At 40.7% G+C, this 20,995-nt stretch overlaps 1 protein-coding gene across 5 annotated transcripts in view; it reads left to right on the forward strand.

The window, feature by feature from the left end:
- The window catches only part of RHOBTB3 (Rho related BTB domain containing 3), a 55,660-nt gene that overhangs the window by 5,165 nt on the left and 29,500 nt on the right, over nt 1-20,995 (forward strand). For 4 of the 5 annotated variants that reach the window (XM_045571762.1, XM_036409399.2, XM_045571764.1 and 1 more), the window contains exons 3-6: nt 245-431; nt 7,673-7,827; nt 10,830-10,941; nt 13,715-14,080. In XM_045571762.1, the coding sequence (XP_045427718.1) occupies nt 245-431; nt 7,673-7,827; nt 10,830-10,941; nt 13,715-14,080 (820 nt within the window). The remainder of the gene's footprint in view (nt 1-244; nt 432-7,672; nt 7,828-10,829; nt 10,942-13,714; nt 14,081-20,995) is intronic. The other variant, XM_045571763.1, reaches the window with a different exon arrangement.

The following is a 20,995-nucleotide window of genomic DNA, read 5'->3' on the forward strand; positions in this document are numbered from 1 at the left end:
AGAGGTTGCTTATTTCATTAGCTTCTCAGGAATTCTCTAGATTGTCTACCACTACTTAGTTGTCTAGGCTAAATGAGTAAATAAGAAGCTGTAGACTTCAAACATTTAAAAAATTATGAAATTACTTTTGTGAAATAAAATTTTTAATGAATTCCACAAGTTAAAATATAACAAAGAAATTAAACTACTGATACATGATTGATTTGAAGACAGACTAAAGATTACTCTTTGCATTTTGGTTTAGGACATTTTTGACAGTGACTGGTACAGTTCTCGAAATCTGATTGGGGGTGCTGACATCATTGTGATCAAATACAACGTAAATGACAAGTTTTCATTCCATGAAGTGAAGGATAATTATATTCCGGTGATAAAAAGAGCATTAAATTCAGTTCCAGTAATCATTGCTGCTGTCGGTACCAGACAAAATGGTAAGTATTACGTTTTCTCTTTTATAATGTGAGTACCATATTAATTTTAAATAGAGCTAAGTTTATTAATGATTAATATAATTTTTATTTAAAAAAACAACACCTAGATGACTGTGGGTTTAGATGCCAGCTATTATCTCTTAATCATTGGATTTGATCATGAGATGTCAAAGGAAAGTATTGAAAACTGCTGTGATTACAATGCATCAAGTATCCCAGAGCCAACTCAAAAATCACTTTGATTTGTTGATACCTTATATTTCTTAATAGTACTGGTATTTTCTCAGTAAATCTGTCTTTAAATATTTAGTTTTATTCATTTATTTATTTTTATTGAGATATAGCAGAGTAATGGACATGAAGTTCACTAATCTTTGAGTGCAGCTTTTTTACATCTGTATGCATCCATGCAGCCATCACACTGAGATATAGAACATTTGCAGCATGTAGGAAGGCTCTCTCTCACCTCTTCCCAGTTATAATAACACCCCTCCCCAGAGGTAACCGCTGTTCTGACTTCTAAAAACATAGATTAGTTTTACCTATTCTTGAACTTCATGCAAATGTAATGACTGGTGTCTGACTAATTTCAGTTAGCATAATACTTTTGAGATTCATCTATGCTGTGCTTATCTGTCATTTGTTCTTTTTATTGCTGTAAATTCCATTGTGTGAATAGCTGTAATTTATTTATCCATGCTCCTTTTGATGATGCTTAGGTTTCTACCTCCAATCGGGGCTGTTGAGTCATAGGATAGGAACATGTTTAACATTAGTAGATTCAAATGAGTTTGACCCTTCCTTGACCCCACATTTCCTCTGTATCTCTATTTTTCTTCTTACTGCTGGCTGTGATTCTTGAAAGTATCTTCCCATTCATTCTTCAGTGCACTACAATCTAATTTTGACATTTACAATTACATTGAGTTTGTTCCCTCTCAGGGTTGCCAGGTTAGTCTATGCTTATTGCCAAATGTAATTCATTTCAATAATAATTTGCTCTTTGAAATTATTCAAACACAGCTCTTCCATTGGTTAATAGAGTTATTTGTACTTTAGTAATTGGTCTAGTTCTTCTTTACTGCTACTCCCCTACCTCCTGTCCCCTCACCACACACACATATCTCAGTACGTCCTGTAGTTGTTGCCCAGAGTTCCATTCGTTGACATCACCTTTTCTTGCTCTTTACTCTGACCAGGAATCCGCTCATCCCTTGCCCCAGCCTGCTCTGTAACAACACTGATGATTACCCAGTCTCTTTCTCTGGCTCCTGTCTCCCGCACGACCCCTAGCTCCACAGACACCTTCCTCATTTTACTGAATTCCCTATCTTGGTGAATAATTTCAAATCTATACATTGATCCAAACTGGAATCATCCAATCCTGCTTTCTCTCCCACCCCCTATATCCAGTTGACGGAAGAGCTCTAGATTTTACATTTTAAACGAATCTCAAACTCATGTTTCCTCTCCATAGTCACTGGATTTCAGATCCTAGTCATTTACTCTTCTGTCATAGCAGCCTTCCTTTTGATCTCCTATAGGGGCAGTTCCAGATTTTGTAGGACCTGAAACTTACACAGTTTTAGAGATTCTTAGTAAGGAAAAATAAAAACAACTTATATGTACATAAATGAATATTTATGAAAGAGAAAAGAAACAACAGATTGTAAATCTTAAACAGCTGTCAAATACCACAAAATACTTAAACAATCTTTCTATTATTGAACAGCTTGACACTTCTTTAACTTTTCTTATCTTTTGGGAGCTACACGGTCTTTGATCCCCTCTTTATATGATAAGCACTTTTTAATGTCTTCTATAGAGAGGAGAAAATGATAGTTTCTTCCAGCATATTTCTTTACTGACCACAGTGGTGCGGGGCACTGTAGTTTGTGTTGTGTTCGCCCCTTAGCTTGGCATCTTTGTGTCATGGCATCAAGTAAATCAGCACAGTGGGTGGCAGGAACATTCCTGAGCCTCTTCAAGCTAGCTCTAATTAATTTTTGAGTTCTTCCTTATTTTCTGGCACAAGATGCCCCAGGCTCATCTTACACTTTGCCTGCGCCAGGCCTGGCATTCGTCCTTTCTTCAAGGAGCTCTGGTTCCTTATAATGAGTAATGATATTTAGAAACCAAGATCTGGGCTCTGGGGTGTTCATTACTGTAGGTGTCAGGGCTTCTAGGCTTTGATACCCTTATTCTAATCCGATGTTTTAATCTTATTTCCATAATTTTCTAATGCAAAGTTGTGCCTAAAATACAAGATAGGTGTATCCTCTGTGTCATATGACCATCACACTGAACTCTGTGAAGGATTTAATGTCTTTCTTTAGATCTGGGAAGGTCCAGCTTCCTGACTTCTTCAGATATCACCTTCCCTTCCTTTTCTCTATTCTTTCCTTTTGGGACTCTTACAAAACTGATGTTGCAACTTCTGGACCTTGCCTCCATTTCTCTCATCATTTTTATTTCCTATCCCTTATTTCTCCCTGTCCCATTATGGGAGAATTCTTGGTCTTTTTTTTTTTCTTTTCTTTTTTTTTCTTCTTCTTCTTCTTCCCCAACTCACAAATTAGTTCTTCTGGGTCTATTGCTTTTTTCATATCCAAGATCTCTAATTGGTTCTCTTTCATAATTTTTTGTTCTTGTTTTAAGGACATAACTACTTTAAAAAAACTCAATTAATCATACTTATTTCAAGACTCTGTTTTGATTGCCCTATTAAGTTTGGTTTTGAGTGGGGAGCATTTTATAAGTCTTTCCATTTGGTGAGATTTTATTTCATGGTATGGATGCTTCTCAAGTGTTTGATAGTTATTTGCCTACGTTTATAATTTAGATTCCCTGTTGATGCCTTCCTCCCCCTCTGCCCATCTGCTCTCCGGGGTAGGCGTGGGAGTGGAAGTACAAACAGGATCTGCAGGCCTTGCAGCTTTCACTAGGATACTCGATAATCTCCACTAGGTCGCCCTTGGGACTCCCTCCCTCCCCAGTCATCGAGCAGGGAGCATTCTTGACGTTGACAAGGTGCAGAACTTCATGACCCACCAGTACTCCGAGCTTCAGCTTTCCCCTTGGGTCCTGTGCCATCAGCCTGTGGCCTCTCATGCAGTCCTATTTCCTGGGTGAGAATCTCTCCCCTGATTTTTGTTTTGCTGTATATGCATATATCCCTTCTTCCCTCCCTTCCTTCCTCCCCCAGCCCTCCCTTTCTTCCCTTCTTTCTTTCTCCCTCGTTCCTCTTACCCCCTTCTCCTCTTTATTTTATCATTTTGTGATTCAGCAGAGAGAAGAGGTTGCAGTGTGGGCCTAGCTCGTCATCTTGAAACTGGAAGTGAATGTGTTCTATTTTTTCTCTCACGTCCAGGCCTCTGCGAAGGCCACATCCTCTGATTGGAGTGCCCCTCTGCACACCCCCATCCTACCTGCATAGCAAATTCATGTTTATCTTTTAAATCAGTGCCTCTTCTGTGCAGCCTTCCATACCCCACCAGGCAGAGTTCATTTTCTTCAATTTCCATGGTGAATTTGTTTACCTTTATTTTAGTACTTACATTATGATTGTTTGTAGTCATGTCTATATTGGCTCCGTTGATTATGAATTTCTTTTATCTGTGTATCCTTATATCTCTAGTATTTGATGTGGTAGGGGCTTAATACATGTTTGCTTAGGAATGCTTTAATCTTTTTTATGAACCACAATACATGATGAAAAAAATAAATTTCACTGACAAGATGAAATTAACTTGCCTTATAAGAATTTATCACAAAGTAATTGCAAAGTTAAATTTGCCTATTCAACTCAAGGGCATTTATTGTCTCCCAATATTGTCTCCCATTTATTGTCTCATGTATGCCAATCTCTTGTAATACATGAAACTACTGGTAACTCCTCTCTTGGTCTCTTTTTAGCATTGGTTTAGCAAATACAATCATCTCATTTCTCCTTTGTTACCCATGTTTTGACAAGCTTGAGTGTATATATCTTCTTCATTGTTCTTGGCTCTGAATAAATTTTTGGCTTTTACTAAATATTGAATTAATCTTTAAAGTAGGAAAAAGATCTTTCAAACATGCCTAGGGTGTATTCATAGCCTTCGCTCCTGAAAATTGGTGTCCTATCTTCTTTTTGAAGCTCTGATATAGCCTAGTACATTGTTATGCTAGAATTGTTACAAGGATTTTTTAAAAATATGTTTTTATTTAGTTTAGCGAGAGGAAGGGAGAGGGAGAAAAATTGATGTGAGGGAAACATAGATCAGCTGCCTCCTGTAGGCTCCCTACTGGGGATTGAGATTGTAAACCGGGCATGTGCCTTGACTGGGTATCCCACCAGCAACCTTTGGGTGTGTGGGATGACGCTCAACCAACTGAGCCACTGGGTCAGAGCATTACAAGGGTTTCTAAAAGTTTCAAGCATTGGCAACATCGTAAGACTCACCCTAAAGATTCACAAAGCCACCTCTTTGAAAGAGATGCAGTTCATTTTAATTCCAGAGTTACATTGTGTTTGCTTTAAAATAATGGACATTTAGTGATAACTAAAAAGATAACATGGAAGAAAAAAAGCTACAGTGTTAACTGGAAGCATAACACTCTGAGTCACAAAGTCCCTTTGACCCTGAGGTAGGCTCTTGGGAGTAAACTCCTGAAGAAGGCTCCACAGTTTAAAATTATTTTGTTTCTGATGGAATGCTCAATGAAGGCTTATTTAATCCATAAATGTTTTGTTGATTTTCTCCTACCCAACACATAATGCCTAGATATTTTTCCTTTTGTGTGTGTGTGAACAAAAAGAAATGTTTTTTGTGTCTAAGAAGCTACATAAAAACCTATAATAATAAAAGCATAATATGCTAATTAGACTGAATGGCCGAACAGCAGAATGACCTTCCGGACGAAGCCAGGGCTGCGAGGGCTGAGGCAGCCACTATGGCTGCAAGGGCTGAGCCCCTTGCACGAATTTCGTACATCGGGCCTCCAGTTAGATATAAGGAGGAACTTTTTAGTGTCACTAATATATGTATGGCTACTCACACTGGGAAACCCTACTGAGCTGAGTTAAATCTGGAATTAGTTGTATTTTCCTTCAAATCAGATTATTGGTTAAAAAAGTATTTCAAATTCTGTTCACTTAATTTTCACTTGAAAACTACTGACTTTGCTTTATTTTTGTGTAGAAATAAAGTTTAATGCCTGCCCACCCCATTCCATCCACATAAGAAGAGCTTTGTAGACATAAGAAACCTCTGTCTTCAGAAAATTAAAGGCGCCGTTTATGAACGCTTTCTAAAGAATGTGAAATACCAATGTTTTTCAAAGTAGGCTAGGTTCTGTGTGAAGACTTGACTCCAGACTTAAAATGATCTTGGAAAAAGTAAATGCAGAAACTCAGAGTAGAAAGTATACCATAATTTAGAGAATCCAAGTTTAACTGTTAAATCTCCACATGTTTAGAATCCATAATTACTTATTCAAACTAAGTTTTCAGCTCATTTCTTGATGTCGCTTTATTTATCAGATAGAGCAAGTAACAGTTGTTTTTGTTTGTTTGTTTGTTTCTCCATTTCTAACTCAAGGAGACTTGGACAGTTCACTCATTCACAGTATTGAATGAGCTTCGGTTTCCTCTATGAGCTTCAGTTTCCTCCTCTGTAAAATGAGGATGTGAGTATGTACGTGGTTTCTGAGCTCTAAAATGCTTTCAGTAAAGCTAAAATTATCTGTCGTGTGCACACACACATAGTTGCATACATAGTATGCACATGCACTCAATATCCTTAGCCTGCACCCTATATACACACATGTGCTCTGTCAGTACGTGGCTCCTTGGTAGAGGATTTGCTATGTAGGCCGTGGGGAGTTTCCCAAATGCCCTTTCAAGGCCACTGTTCTTACTCCCCCTGTTGCTGGGCTCATTGGCTGCTGAGGCCATGGAGCTGAGCCCCTCTCCAGGCATTACCCTCTGCCTGTAGCAGCTGCTTTCTCAGGGTTATGGCTCCTGCACGCAGGGGTCCTCCTCTGATTGCCAATGGATTTAGGGATGTAAAGGTCCGGCTGCCTTTCCCCAAAGGGGAGCCATTCTAAGGGCCATTTAAGCTCCAAAGTACCCTGTATGATCAGTGGAGGCCTCCGTTGCAACTGTATTGCAGTTTGAGATTTTCCTCTGCCCAATCCTACTTCCTTCACTCTTAAGAAGAGTTGTTCCCAAGATCACCCCCCAGTAAACCACCTGCACACTGATTCCATCTCAGAGTCAGCCTCGCAGGGAAGCCACTCTCCAGCAGCATGCATTTCTAGAAATAGATTTACCCTCTTTGGACTTGGCCGCCTTTGAGCAGTGACAGATCTCATGTTTTGGCATGAAACAAAATGAAGCCAGCGGACAAATACAGAGTTGAGCATACGTTTTTAGCCTTACTAAGGAGTGTACTTAATAGAAGGTTGATTTGGCACCTTCCCAGTCATAGATTTGTACATGTTACAAACATGAACCTTGGGACAGTGCACATTTTGAGTAAATGCTTTTTATTCCGTCAGTTTTTATTTTTTATTTTTTTCAATCTTGAAGAAAAAGATAAAGAGTGATTAAATGTGGTCTCTGCTTTAGAACCTAACAATTGAAATGTTTTGATGAATAAGAATACACTTTATATGAAATCTACAAAGAGGAGGCAGTCTTACAGCCTTGAAGATTCAGGTCAAATTGAGGATTCTATTAAAAGTATAAGGTCTATTCAAACTTGGTGAATATATTTAAAATATAATGAGAGAGAGAGAGAGAGAGAGAGAGAGAGAGAGAGAGAGAGAGAGAGGGAGAGAAAGAGAGAGAGGAGAGAACCCACTGTTTTCCATGGTTTCTATGGGCAACCATGTTGTTAAATTTGTATCGATACTTAGGATGTCAAGGTTGTGTAAAAGGAAACAGGCCAGCCATTACTGACTCACGGTACAGTTGCTGTAATACTTGGTAATATCCATAATCCTATTTTTAAATTCTTCTGTTTTCTAAAATACTGTTTCTTCTTCTTGCAGTTAAAGCTTGTTTATTTTAGGGACTTTTCATTGACGCTTTTTATTCAGAGTCGTAGTGGATCATGGATGTACTAAATGCCCTTGAGCTGGGTATGAGCGTTTAATTTGTTATTTAATGTTCAGATCATCTGTACATACCTCCCCTGCCTCGCGCCCACCCCCCCTTTAAACTCAAAGCTCTTTGTTGCTCACATTCCTCTTAGAAGAATTACCTTGCACGTGCCCACTGTGCACCTCAGACAGAGGAAGCTGTGTCAGTACGACCGAAGGGATCCAACTTGCCAAAGAGCTAGGGGCTACCTACCTGGAGCTGCACAGCCTGGATGACTTCTACATCGGGAAGTACTTTGGAGGCGTGGTGAGTGGAAATTCCCGTCACACACATTGATGGCATTTGTCGGGTGTTTCTTTATCTAGTTTCCAGAACCTCAGTTCGAACTTTAGTTTTAAAGGCACGATTAGTTTTAACCTTGAGAAATAATATGAGTGTAAGTAGGAAAAAAAAAAAAAAGGTTTTGTTCAGAATACAATTATGATTTTATTTTTCTCTCCAAATGACACATCTCCTCTTGTCTATGTATGATGTTTTGGAATTTTCCATTTGGTGCCACTTTATTAAAGTGTGTTTATTCACACAAGCCCATGATGTCAGCTTTGATAGTCATCTTTAAATAGCTCAACCAGCCTGGCACCCGGAGCTGGTGGGCCTGGAAGGTTCTCCTTCATACTTGAAAAGAAGAGCTATTCTTCTCTGTGTGAATGTTTCAGCAGGACTCCATGCCCTTCTGGTCTTGGTGTAGCTCAGAACTGAGGAACTACTTACAGGGCAGCTTCTCTCGGGATGTGTGGGGAGCCAGGGGTAGCTCAATGCAGTAATATTTATTGGCTCTGCAGGCACCTTGGAGGCCAAATCTAGCACACAGCACCTACCCTACAGGCCTGGGGCTGCAGGGCCCCTGGGGAATGCCGTGGAGCTGTGTCATTTAAGTATTACTGACTGGAGACTTAACCTCCCCAACCCTCTAGGAAGCCGTTTCTTTGAATAGACAAATTCAGTCAGCCTTGATAAACCCTGCATTAAGCAGTAGCTCTTCGGACTTTACCTTCAGTTCCTCATCAAGTACCCTTTCCGATAGGCCAGAACATTCATTATGTAGATTTATGTTAAGATGTTGAGGTTTCCACAGATAACTTATAGAAAATTCATTTGTTCTGGAGTCACTAAACTCCAGATAAGAACCAAAGCTAAAATAAGGATCAGATATAAATGGTTCTAATTTCTACCAAATAGCCATAACTATATCACCCAATAATATAAGAAACATTAATAATAAACCACTATGGGAGATGTACTCACAATATTGATATTATCAATGACTGAGAAATTTTTATCTTATTTAATTATATTGATAAGCAACGGGCAGATAGACTGGGAGAGGTGAAACCTAATTTTCCTGTGAAGCAGATATTATAGTGGCTTAAAAAAAAATCTTAATTTGGTTTAATACCCTTACATTTTCCTGAAATACCTATGGAAAATAGGTATGGAATTGGCTGAGGGGTGGGGGTGTGAAATACAGTTTGGTTTCATTTGTTGGAGAAGAGGGGCTGGTTCTCTTGGTGGGGAGAGGGGTACAGGGAGGTCCTGGGCCTCCTGTTTCCCATTCAAGTTCCTGAACCTGAAACTCTCAGAGTCACTCTTCCCACCTCCCAACTTTCACTTTCTCTTCTTTCCTCTCTTCGCTCCTGATACCAGTGTTACAGCTAGGGCTGGAGGTGTGAAGAGAATTGAAGATGTGGCCAAGGTTGGAAGAAAAACATGGCAGTTTCTTTTTTTTCCTTAACTCAGTGTTTCCTTACCTCGTTTTTCTCTAAACTCTCTCAGTGGGAATGTGGAGATAAAACCAGAGCGATCTCTTCTCATACTCTTGAGATGTAAAGTACAGCTGAGGTCGTGAGTGTAAGAAATGAAGATATTTGTAAGAATATGGGTGGAGGGGATGATGTCAGAGTGAAAGGAGCATTGGAAATCCTATGTCTGAGAGTCGGGGGTGAAGAGCTGTGCAGGATTACCTCAGATCAGGGCAAGGCAGGCCTGAGCCCTGGAGCCCGAGAGAGCCTCATTAGTCCTCCAGTGCCCCCACCCCCACCCCCCACCCCCCACCCCGGGCACGAGACACTGGAGCCAAAGGGCTGTGCCCTCTGGAGCTGGGAGCCCCTCCCAGACCACGGCATCTAATAGGATAGCCACTGGCCACATGTGGCTAATTATGTTTAAATTAATTTAACATTTTCAGTTTCTTGGGCACACTTGTCTCATTTCAGGTGCACATTTTGATAGCCACATGTGGCTGCTGTGCTGATTAGCAGATATTTCAGAACAGTTTCATCAACACAGAACAGAGGGGTTGTATTGACCACGCTCCAGAGCCCAGGACCCCAGGACTCTCTAGGTAGCTGGCCCGAGTCTGTGTCCCAGGCCTGCTCAGGACTCTTTCCTGGGTCCCTCCTCCAGGGGGACCACAGTGCTGTTGTGTGCACCCCTGGACCTGAGAGGATGGGGGAAGGGAGAGTGGGTGGAGCTTGGATGTGTAGCTGGTGTGCATAAACCTCCCCAGGGCATGGGATGGAGCCCGGGCTGAGAAAAGAAGGGGTGATCTTGGGGCCCAAGAGTTAGGGCCCAACTCGCCCTGTGCTGCAGGAAACTCTGAGGACTCAGAATTCAAATCTGAACCTGGCCTTCCAGGCGTTCATGACGACCTATTTGTCAAAGCAGGAGGATACAGTATTTTCACATAACAGTTCTTTTTCTTGATGTATACAGTTTAAATATTTAGGTATGTGGTACGGAGACCTGCATTTGTACTTTTGCCCCAGACCTCGCAATGTAAAGCATAGGCCTGGAGCTGTGTAAGTACATGTGGTTAAGATTTTAAATTTATAAAATAAAGGATGTATTTGTAAGGAATTTATTCAGGGAAAAGAGCAGAGAGCTTCCCTAGCTAATATGAGCATATGTGACCTAGCATATCTCTTCCTGCCTTGACTTTCTCTAATGTTAATTGCCATGGTTACCAGAGAGATGGTTACTGATAAACACAGTTGTATTGCTAGGCTTCCTTGATCATTCAGGAGAATAAACAGTTCCTTCTTGAATGGATAGCTTATTTATGTTTAGACAAGGCACAATCTGTATTACCTGGTACATTTAAAAAAATAATGTTTGAAGGTGTTTGCTAAAGCTTACATGTCAATGGTCTGGGCATTCAAAACATTTGGCAAGTGTGATTTGGATACAAATAATCATGTCACCTACATAGTTTTGTTGGAGCTTTAATTCACATTTGCTTCACGTTTTAGTTGGAGTATTTTATGATTCAAGCCTTAAACCAGAAGACGAGTGAAAAAATGAAGAAAAGGAAGATGAGCAACTCGTTCCATGGAATTAGACCACCTCAGCTTGAACAACCAGGTGCGTTTATTAGCCCATGTCCAGATGTTCTGTTGATATTTATTACAGATCACTTCACAGGTCTTAGAGCAATTGTTCTCAGCTTTCAGTATGTTTAGGACTTACCTGGCATTGTGACTCAGCAAAGTGGGGATGGAGCCTTCAATCGGCCTTTTAAATAAGATTCCCAGGTGATTTGGTAGCAAGTGTTACTTGGACCATATTTTGAGGACTACTGTCTTAAAAACTTGAACCTATAGATTCTTAAACATAGTGTGTGCTGTGGTTCTAGATTGTGGTCTAAGAAATATACACCCAAATACAATGCGTGAACCTTGATTAGCTACTGGCTCAATAAAAACATCTAAAAGATGTTCATGGTACAGTTGGGCAAAATTTTAATATGGACTAGAAATTAGGTAATATTATGGAATTTTCTTACGTATGATAATGCCACTGTGCTTAATAGAAGAATGTTATTATTCTTAGGAGATAAATGTGAAAGTATTTAAACCCAGAATATCCTGATGATTTCATCTTACTTTTAAATGGGTCAGTACTGTGAGTGAGTGTGTGTGTGTATCTAGAGATAAAGCAAAAAATGACAAAATATTAATAATTGTAGAATTTAAGGGAAGGGTATAGGTGTGCTCATTATATACTTCAACTTTTTTGAATGTTTGAAAATGTTCACAATACAAGGTTGAAAAGAAAATAAAATTTAAAAATTAGTAAAATTACATCAACTGTTATCAGAATTTTTTGCATAATTTTGTGATAGATGTAGTAGGACACTAATGTATAAAAAGTAGGTACTTCATACAGTATTTTTTGAGTGAGTGAATGTAAATTTAAAATCAGGAAAATATAAATTAGTATGGGGAGTTACAATAATTCAAGGTTTTAAAAACAATTATAGAGATATTTACACCATAAAACAGATATTTTCAAACTTTTTCATCTCCTGGCACATATAAACTGATTACTAAAATTACACCAAAAATATATTTTTTGCTGATTAAAAAAAAAAAATTGGTGTAATTTAGATTGGTTCATACCAGATGGCTGTTGTTGTGTTAACTGCTGTCATTTTTTTAACAATCTAAGGAAAAAGAGGTCAGTGCCCCTGACTAAATTAGTCACGTATTGCATGTTTTAGAAATGCTTGCGGCACACCAGTTGAAGATTGCTGCCGTAAACGATACACATGTGGCTTTGAACTTTCTATTGTACAGGGAAAGGAGAGACATGGCCTGTTACATAGCAAACACTGGGGCCTTAAGTACCTTCTGGATGAGAAGATGGGTTCGGGGGGGAGGGGGTAGCCAAATGAATAATGCAGATAGATAATTTCTTAGTCCGTTTTAGGAAGAAAAAGCACACCAGTTCCTCAGAGGAAGCAAAGCCATTTCATGTTATTTACCACTAAGAGAACTTTGTTCATCGTACAGAGTTTTGCTTTAGCATAGGGGTGTCGAACTCAGTCAGAGAAGGTGCCAAAATCTAAAATCCAGCCTAAATCTCGGGCCGAATGGTTTACTGAACAGTCATAAACTGTCATTGTGATGGAAACGCAGCGGAGTGCAGTGATGACAGCGTAGTGCGGGCCACATTGCAAGGCCTGGCGGGACGGATTTGGCCTGTGGGCCTTGTGTTTGACACATGTGCTTAGCATAAAACATCTTTATTGCCAAAGAAGTTTGAATTTCACTGACTCAGGTGATTGCAGGTCCTCCAGGCAACGCTTCCCAGATAACACTTTCCTCAGCTCAGCTTTGGATAAAAGTTAGCAGAGTTTTACAATAAGGCCAATGATGAGAGCCTGGGATGCAGACTGTGTGGATGTTTGAATCAATATAAGGCTAATCTATTTTTGTTAGTGATCAAACCAGAGAATGGAAAGTTGTTTCCTCTTTTGGAAATTAGGGAGCTGAGCCAACACTCAGATGTGCTGAGGGGGAAAAGTTGATTCTAGGGAAGCATATTGCTTTATCGGGAGGGATAATATACTAATTTTAGGATCAACACAAAATGGTCAAGGTGGTTTTAAACAATGAAGTCCGAGACATTGAGCCCTGGCTTTCAGAAGTTGCAGTTTTTTGTTGTTTTAAAAAATATACATTTTATTGATTTTTTTACAGAGAGGAAGAGAGAGGGATAGAGAGTTAGAAACATCGATGAGAGAGAATCAGCCGCCTCCTGCACACCCCCCATTGGGGATGTGCCCGCAACCAAGGCACATGCCCTTGACCAGAATTGAACGTGGGACCTTTCAGTCTGCAGGCCAATGCTCTATCCACTAAGCCAAACTGGTTTCAGTAGAAGTTGCAGTTTTAATGATTTATTTCCCCATTTCTAGTCCTAGGAGGAAAATGACTTCCCATGTCATTTTCGAGACTTATTCAATAATTTGTTTGCATTTTTGACAGGTGACAGTAAAAAATGATGACTATCAACATACTAAAATTCAGTATTTGGAGCAGTGTTTTATTTGGGGGCACAGACATAATGAGAAATGTTATTGCTCCTTATGGCGTTAATGGTTTTTTTGTTGGCACTATAAAAGTACAGCATTTCTGTGTCTGAGTTATGAAATTTTACAGTCCTTGGATCATTAGTTTTATGTTTTTAATTGATTAAACTTATATAAAATTGCTGGTTTTGTAGGTAAAAAATGGCCAAATATTGGCAATTTTGCATGATTCAGCCAAATACTATTAAAAAATATGTTTTGTTGTAAACCTGAAATGATTGGTCTGGAGACCTAAGAGAGTCATTTTCTGTCTTGAAACAGAAAAAATGCCCGTCCTGAAGGCCGAAGCCTCGCATTATAACTCTGACTTGCACAACCTGCTGTTCTGCTGCCAGTGTGTGGACGTGGTGTTTTACAACCCAGACCTGAAGGAGGTGGTGGAGGCCCACAAGATCGTCCTCTGCGCCGTAAGCCACGTGTTCATGCTGCTTTTCAATGTGAAGAGTCCTGCTGACATCCAGGATTCCAGTATCATCCGCACAGCCCAGGATCTGTTTGCTATAAACAGGGAGGCTGTGTTCCCAGGTGCTAGCCCGGACTCTCCAGGCAACCCACCACTCCGAGTCATCGTTAAAGACGCCCTCTTCTGTTCGTGTCTATCGGACATCCTGCGCTTCATTTATTCAGGTATCTTGTCCGATGGCTCTGGTACATTCTCTTAGGCTATTGAAATGAGGTATGTCTGTGGTCCTCAAGTGTTTTCACACTTATTTTCTTCCTGTCATCTGGAGTGAAGATTATACATAAAAAATCGTATTGGCTTTATGCCCATGAATTGTTCCAGGCTTTCCATCTTCCTTACTGGTTTATTTGGCCTGGTTTTACATCCTCTTGTATAAAAAATAATCTCTTTTCATACTAAGCAAGAAAATACAATAACTTCTTGAAAATACAAGAAGTTATTGTCCAGTTTAACTTTAAAGAAATAACATTGTCCAGGTGTATATCAAAATAAGTGTCTGTATCTTAAAACCTAGCTACATGTTCCCCTTTCTGTTTGACTCTTAGATTTGGGGAGGGAATGAGGAGAGAAATTAGCAGGGTCATTGCATTCTGTTTAGGAAATAGAAATAGCACTATCAGGTAGTTTAGGCTGAGATCTGATCAGTTTTGGCTATGACTATTTTAGACTTTTTTCTTCTTACTGTGCTCTTACTTTTTTAGGATTCAGCTTATTCATTATTTTTCTCCTTATCCTTTTAAAGACCTAGGAGCAACTATATTTTAAAGAATAGAAATTTTACCACAGGCATTTTATCAACTGAATTGATGGTCTCACATCTGAGTGTCCCATATGGGAATGGAAAAGAACGAATGTAAAAGGACTTTTAAAGTATCTAAATATATATATTCTGAGGACTTATCACATGTTAATGAAATATTAGGTTAAGGTCACTCCTCTCAAATGTGTCTGGAGAAACATTTATAGTCCATTTTTAGACATCAGAATTGGGAACAGAGATGAAGCTTATAAAGGTTTGCAAATAGAGAAGTATAGTTTCCTGTAGGTAAGAAAGTTTTGAGTAGCCCTTCAGTTGAAATAATTGATGCTAAAAATAAGATTTTATTTTGTTCATTGTGGCTATAGTTATATAATTTTCAGTTAAAAATTAATGGTTGTCCATGGCCTGTAAAGTTCAGCAGTTAGAGCATCAGCCTGGGCACCAAAGAGTCTCAAGTATGATTCCTGGTCAAGGGCATGTACATACCTGGGTTGTGGGTTTGGAGTGGGTCAGGGTGTGTGTGTGTGCAGGAGGCAACCAGTTGATGTCTCTCTCACATCAATGTTTCTCTCTCTTTCCGTTTCTCTTCCTCTCTCCCTATCCTCTCTCCCTTCCTCTCTCCTTTCACTTTCTCTGAAAAAGTAATAGAAAAAATATCCTCGGGTGAGGATCAACAAAAATAAATAAGTAATGGTTGTGAAAAGTACAGTTGCAGCATGCAGATTTTAGTGGGTTAAAATCTATCTGTCTGTCTATCTATCTATCTATCTATCTACCTACCTACTATCTATCTATCTATCTATCTATCTATCTATCTATCTATCTATCTATAAAAGCCTAAGCGGCCATTATGACCCAACGACCAAAACACAGGTTAACCAGTTGCTATGATGCACACTGACCACCAGGGGGCAGACACAGGAGCTGCCCCCTGGTGGTCAGTGCACTCCCACAGCCAAACTCCTGCAGCTGGCTGGCAGCATCAGTGGCAGTGTCATTCCTTCTGTGTCTGGCCTGCAACCATCGCTCCCTCTCTTGACCCTTTGGTCCTGGGCTGGGATGGGGTAACCGGGGGTGGGTGACGGCAAATGTGGTCCCTTAACCAGGGGGGCTGAGGACCAGCTCCCTCCATGGGGCTGTCGACCAACCTCCCATTCCCTATCTCCACCCCCCCCCCCGCCCCCCCTCCGCCAGGGCTGACAGGCCCCAATCGGCCTGACCTTGATTGGCCCTGATTGTGGGCCAGGCCTAGGGACCCCACTGGTGCACGAATTCATCCACTGGGACTCTAGTATAAATATATTGGAGTAGAATGTGGTAGTAGGTGTTAATTGAACAATAAACAGTATTCATTGTTCAGTGACTATTGACTTGGAAAAGGCATAAATAATCTCTCTCACAGGGCACACAGCACGGTGCCTTTAGCATGGAGGGTTCTCTGCCAGTGTCGGTGAAACTAATGAATAGGCTCCAGGAATGGGGAATCGTATGTTTAAACCAGACTAAAGACTTCATTTGGTTCTATGGATTTTTATGTTTAAACCTAGAATCTCACAGTGCATAATTTAAGACCAATTGTGTAAAAACAAAATGTTTACATGTTAAGAAAATTACTTTAATGATATGTTTAGAAAACTATGAAGGAAGTGTTGACTGCCCCTTTCAATGATTTTATTGTTGTAATTATGAATTATTCAGCAAGTTTCCCGCATACTGAAGACTTTTGAAGGCACATGAGCACTTTGAGGTCAGTTATATCCTCTAATATTGTAGCAGTAAAATTGCTAGCTGTCTCTCCAGTGACAGACCTGCTTGTCTTCTCCTAGGGAGTCATTTTTCTAAATTGCAAAATGAATACATGCAGATAGGAGGAAGGGAGAAAGGAAAAAGACAAGTACTCCTCATCCCCCAGTTCCCTTCCCCAGAGTCAATGACCTGTTACCGGGTTTTCACATGTTCCCCCTAATGCTGTTTGAAAGAAATTACATATTGGGAAATTTGCATTAATGAAAATGTAATCTTTGGTAACTGCTGTTTCCCAGGAACCACCAGCAGTTCCCTGTGGCTGGAGCAAGAGTGGGAGGTGTTGGCTGGAAGGAGATGAGGCTGGCCAGACCAGTGTTTACTGTTCTTACAAGTGGTTCTGGGGTTTTAAGCATGGCCAGACTGGGCTTTAGGAAACTCATCTCCAGTGAGGGAGGGAGGAGTGAATAGAGCAAACAAGACAGAAGTCCAATCCCGAGGCCCCCTCACTCGCGATCTACCTCCAGAAGGCCAACATCTGACAACAGGTGGTTGGGTTGCGGTTTGTCCATCATCTGGGCCAGTGCTTTTCAAACCTTAAAGTGCGCACACGATCTTGATAATGTTCAGGGTGTGACTCCGTAGACCCAGGGTGGGCACCAGAGTCTGCATTCCCAAGTCTCCCAGGGGGTGATTGACCACGGCAGTTGCAACACCTCTTGGAAGAACTGGGGACAGCCGTAACCAGGGCATAAGGACCTGGAATTCGCTCCAGAGACCCAGGAAAGGAGCCCTCAGTTTTAGTGCCAAAATCAAAACGGGATCCGCTGCAAGGCTGACCGATGCAGAGCTGTTTGGAGCTGGGGCCCTCGGTGCCCTGCTGTATCCCTTCCTGAAGCTGGGGGAGTGGTTCTTAGTGGCTGGGTGGGAACTAAGCGAGCCTGGGAATAGCAAGGAGAGGGCCTCGGGCCACAGACCGGGAGAGCTTACTGATCTCCTTTGCCAGTTCAGCACTCTGGCTTCTTAGTCTGACACTGAGCTGTTGCATTTCTGTTCTGATGTTTCCTATAAGTCACAGCCCAGCAAGAGGTGGTGTCAGGTCTGAGCCAGGGCCACAGGCCCTTGACCTGGGACTGTAAGGGAGACCCCAGTGCTTCAGTAAGGCACCTGTGCATTGTTCTCAATGATTTACAAAGTGTAACCTCAGACCCAAGCAAAAGTTATATTACCTGAGTTATGCTTAACAGATATTAAGGCTCTATTTCCATAGTGAAGACAAATTTTTTAAAATGCAGAAAATGTATGGAGAAAAAACATCAGAATCCCACTATCCAAATGCCTAGAAATTTATTAATGTTTTTTATTGACTTAGTTTATGTTTTATTTTAATATATTTTTCTATCAAATCAAACAAAAAATTTAAACCTACTTTTTTTTTCTTTTTTTTTGAGAGACTTCAGTAAGGAGGCCAGGTTTGTGAGCTGTTTTTTTTTTTGTTGTTTGTTTATTTTTTTTTCTTGTTGTTTGTTAAACATTTAAAAACTTGAACAGTGCACAGGTTCTAAGACCCAGTTATGTAACGGTTCCCTCACAGAAGCCTCCCCACAGCTGTTAGTAGGAGCTGTCTGTACTCACGTTAGCTGGGCTGGCAGCGCAGAGGTAGAAGTCCAGGATGTGGCGCACTTGGAATATTTGCCCTGAGCACACGTGGCTGAAAACCCATATAAAGTCTATCTCCTAGCCTTATTGTTAATGAACCAAATTACAAAGAATACCTTAGTTTTTAAAAAATAACCCCCCTTTTTTATCTTTAGGAATTTGAAATGAAAAAGAAGGGCCTGTGTAATAGTCGGGTTAACACATTACACCTATCAGGTTTCGGTTTATTTTTCTATCCACATTTCTGAGTAGATACCGTAAAAGTACGGGTGCTCTGTACATGTTAAGTCTCCACTGGACAGTGGCTAGCCCTGCGTGATGTGTAAGTCCTGACTGACTAACGCTAAAGAAGGAGTGATCTGGACAGTGAGGCAGCCGTTTCCCGGTCTTCGTGGAGCAATCCTTAAATGGCATACAGCTGCAACATTCTTACAGCCTTACTGTGCTCCTCACTGCAGTCTTTATGCTTGCACATTCCTGAGTCACACGACCTCAGATGGTTATGAATTGAAATATTTGTAAGAGCCTCAAGAATTTAGCTTGAGCTCTTCCTGCCACAGATGGCCCTTAGAATTTCACATCACTCATTGAAATATCCCATCAGGGTAAATGAATATGTGGAAGCACATTTTCATCTTCAGTTTGCATAGTATATATGTCAGCACTTGGAATTATTCTGCGGCACGCTTTTTTCTGCACTGCATAAAAATTTAGCTTCAGACACAAAGGTATGCTATGCACTCGAAGAGTCTAAATAAAGTAAATAAATGTTCGGAGAAGTTAAAGGAAATTCCAGCCAGTTATACAAGACAAGTAAGTTCTAGGGATCTGTGCATACAACATCATGCCCATTGTTAACAGATACTGTATTGAACACTTAAAATTCTGGGAAGGGCATAGAGTTCATGCTTAATAGTTTTATCATAGTAAAAAAACAAAAACAAATAAACAAATCCCAGCCGAAGGATTATTGCTTTATTAGGACCTAAACGTGTCAGAGATGATTAGTTAGTATTTCTAATTATTAAGAGACTGCTCTTATGAACTAGTCTTCATTCTGGTTTAGGTTATTGGATCTTTCTGTGTCAGTTCTTAAACAGATTCATGGCCTGTGGGGATTTACCTGCCATTAATCCCATCTATTTAGATTTGATGATTGCTTTCTTTCACGTAATCTTCTGACTAGAGATATTGTATAGGTGTTCTTTAGTTAACATAATTTTACTTTTAAGAGACAATGTCTGTGCTCTCCCTTAATAGCATGAGTGTAAACAATCACAGGAACTCGCACTTACTGTTTGCTGCATGCCACTAACCCTGGGTTTTGGCAATGGGTGAAATGTCTAAGGGAAGTACACATTAGATTAAGCTGGGATGCTTTTCAAATCAATGTCTGAAGGCCTAACTGGTTTGGTTCAGTGGATAGAGCATTGGCTTGTGGACTCAAGGGTCCCAGGTTCGATTCTGGTCAAGGGCATGTACCTTGGTTGCCAGCACATTCCCCAGTATGGGGTGTGCAGGAGGCAGCTGATTGATGTTTCTCTCTCATTGATGTTTCTAACTTTCTCTCCCTTTCCCTTCCTCTCTGTGAAAAATCAACAAAATATATATATATTTTTTTAAAATCAATGTCTGGGGCCCTGCACCAGAAATTTTTAATTCAGTTTGTCTGAGGCTGAGACCTTCTCTCATAATATTTTGTAAATGATCTATTTTATAAAAGACACATGATTGGTTGCCTCTCACATTCACCCCTACTAGAGACTGGGAAACCTGCAACCAAGGTCCGTGCCCTTGACCAGGAATCAGACCTTATAGCCTTTGGTCCACGCCGATGCTCTCACCACTGAGCCAGTGGCCAGGGGTTTGTAAAAAGTATTTAGGTAAATGTAATGCATAGCCAGACTTGAGAACCACTGGCGTAGAATACATCTTATTGGCCTGGCATCCCTTGGCTTATAAAGGGCTCTTACTTCTGACATTGTATGTAGACTTTAATGTCTATCTGTGCGTGTGCAATTTCTGGAGACAATGCAAAGAATTTATCAGCTTGTGAAAAGAGTATGTGTGACCTTGACATTAAAAATCATCAGTGCAGGGAGAGGAAAACAGAAACTACAGATTTGTCCTGGACTGCACACCTTTGGGAATCAGGTGGATGGGGAGCTCAGAGTGAAGTCGGAAAAAGAGCAGTTTAAGGAAGGAAGTAGGAGAGTGTGCTGGAGCCAGCTGGCACCGCCTTGTGAGAGCCGATCGCGTTTATGCCCAATTCTGTGTTCTGGATGTCACGTTGGTAGCTTGAATATGGCCTTGGTAAGAGTATCTTCACCACAGAAACAGCACACACTTCAAACCAGGGCTGTCCTTCCCCTGCCCCATCCCACCACGTACTCTGTAGTCATCGTAAAGGCAGGGGGTTGGGGGAGAAGTTTAAAGATGTGCGTGAGTACCGAGTGCTGAGGGGCTCTTCTGTCTGAAGCCTGAGAGCGGCAGGACTACCAGTCTGGTTCTTCAGATCATACGTGGATCCCACTGGGACAGACTGGCTGCCATTGCCTGACCTCATGGTTCTGTACATGGTTGTTATGTGCCCTCTGCCGTCCGCAGTATCGATGAAGGCATCTGGCAAAGTTCTAGATACATAAAGGGAAACGTCGTAAGAGACACGTTGAGAGCATAGGGAATAGGACCACAAGTTACTTGCTTAAAGTCACACCAGTAATTAATGGCAGAGATAGAACTAGGAACTGGGTCCCCCAACTATGCCAACTCCCACAGCACATCTTTTTAAATTCCATTTTTAGGAGGTAGGACTTCCTATAAACCATGAAGTGGAGGAGGATAGTCTCCTGGAATATCATGGTCAGGATTGAAACCTATCAGCATTGAGTAAGGGGATAGATCGGAGGGGAAAGGC

Source organism: Pipistrellus kuhlii, unplaced genomic scaffold (genome assembly GCF_014108245.1).
Source record: "Pipistrellus kuhlii isolate mPipKuh1 unplaced genomic scaffold, mPipKuh1.p scaffold_m20_p_4, whole genome shotgun sequence".
Classification (NCBI taxonomy): domain Eukaryota; kingdom Metazoa; phylum Chordata; class Mammalia; order Chiroptera; family Vespertilionidae; genus Pipistrellus; species Pipistrellus kuhlii.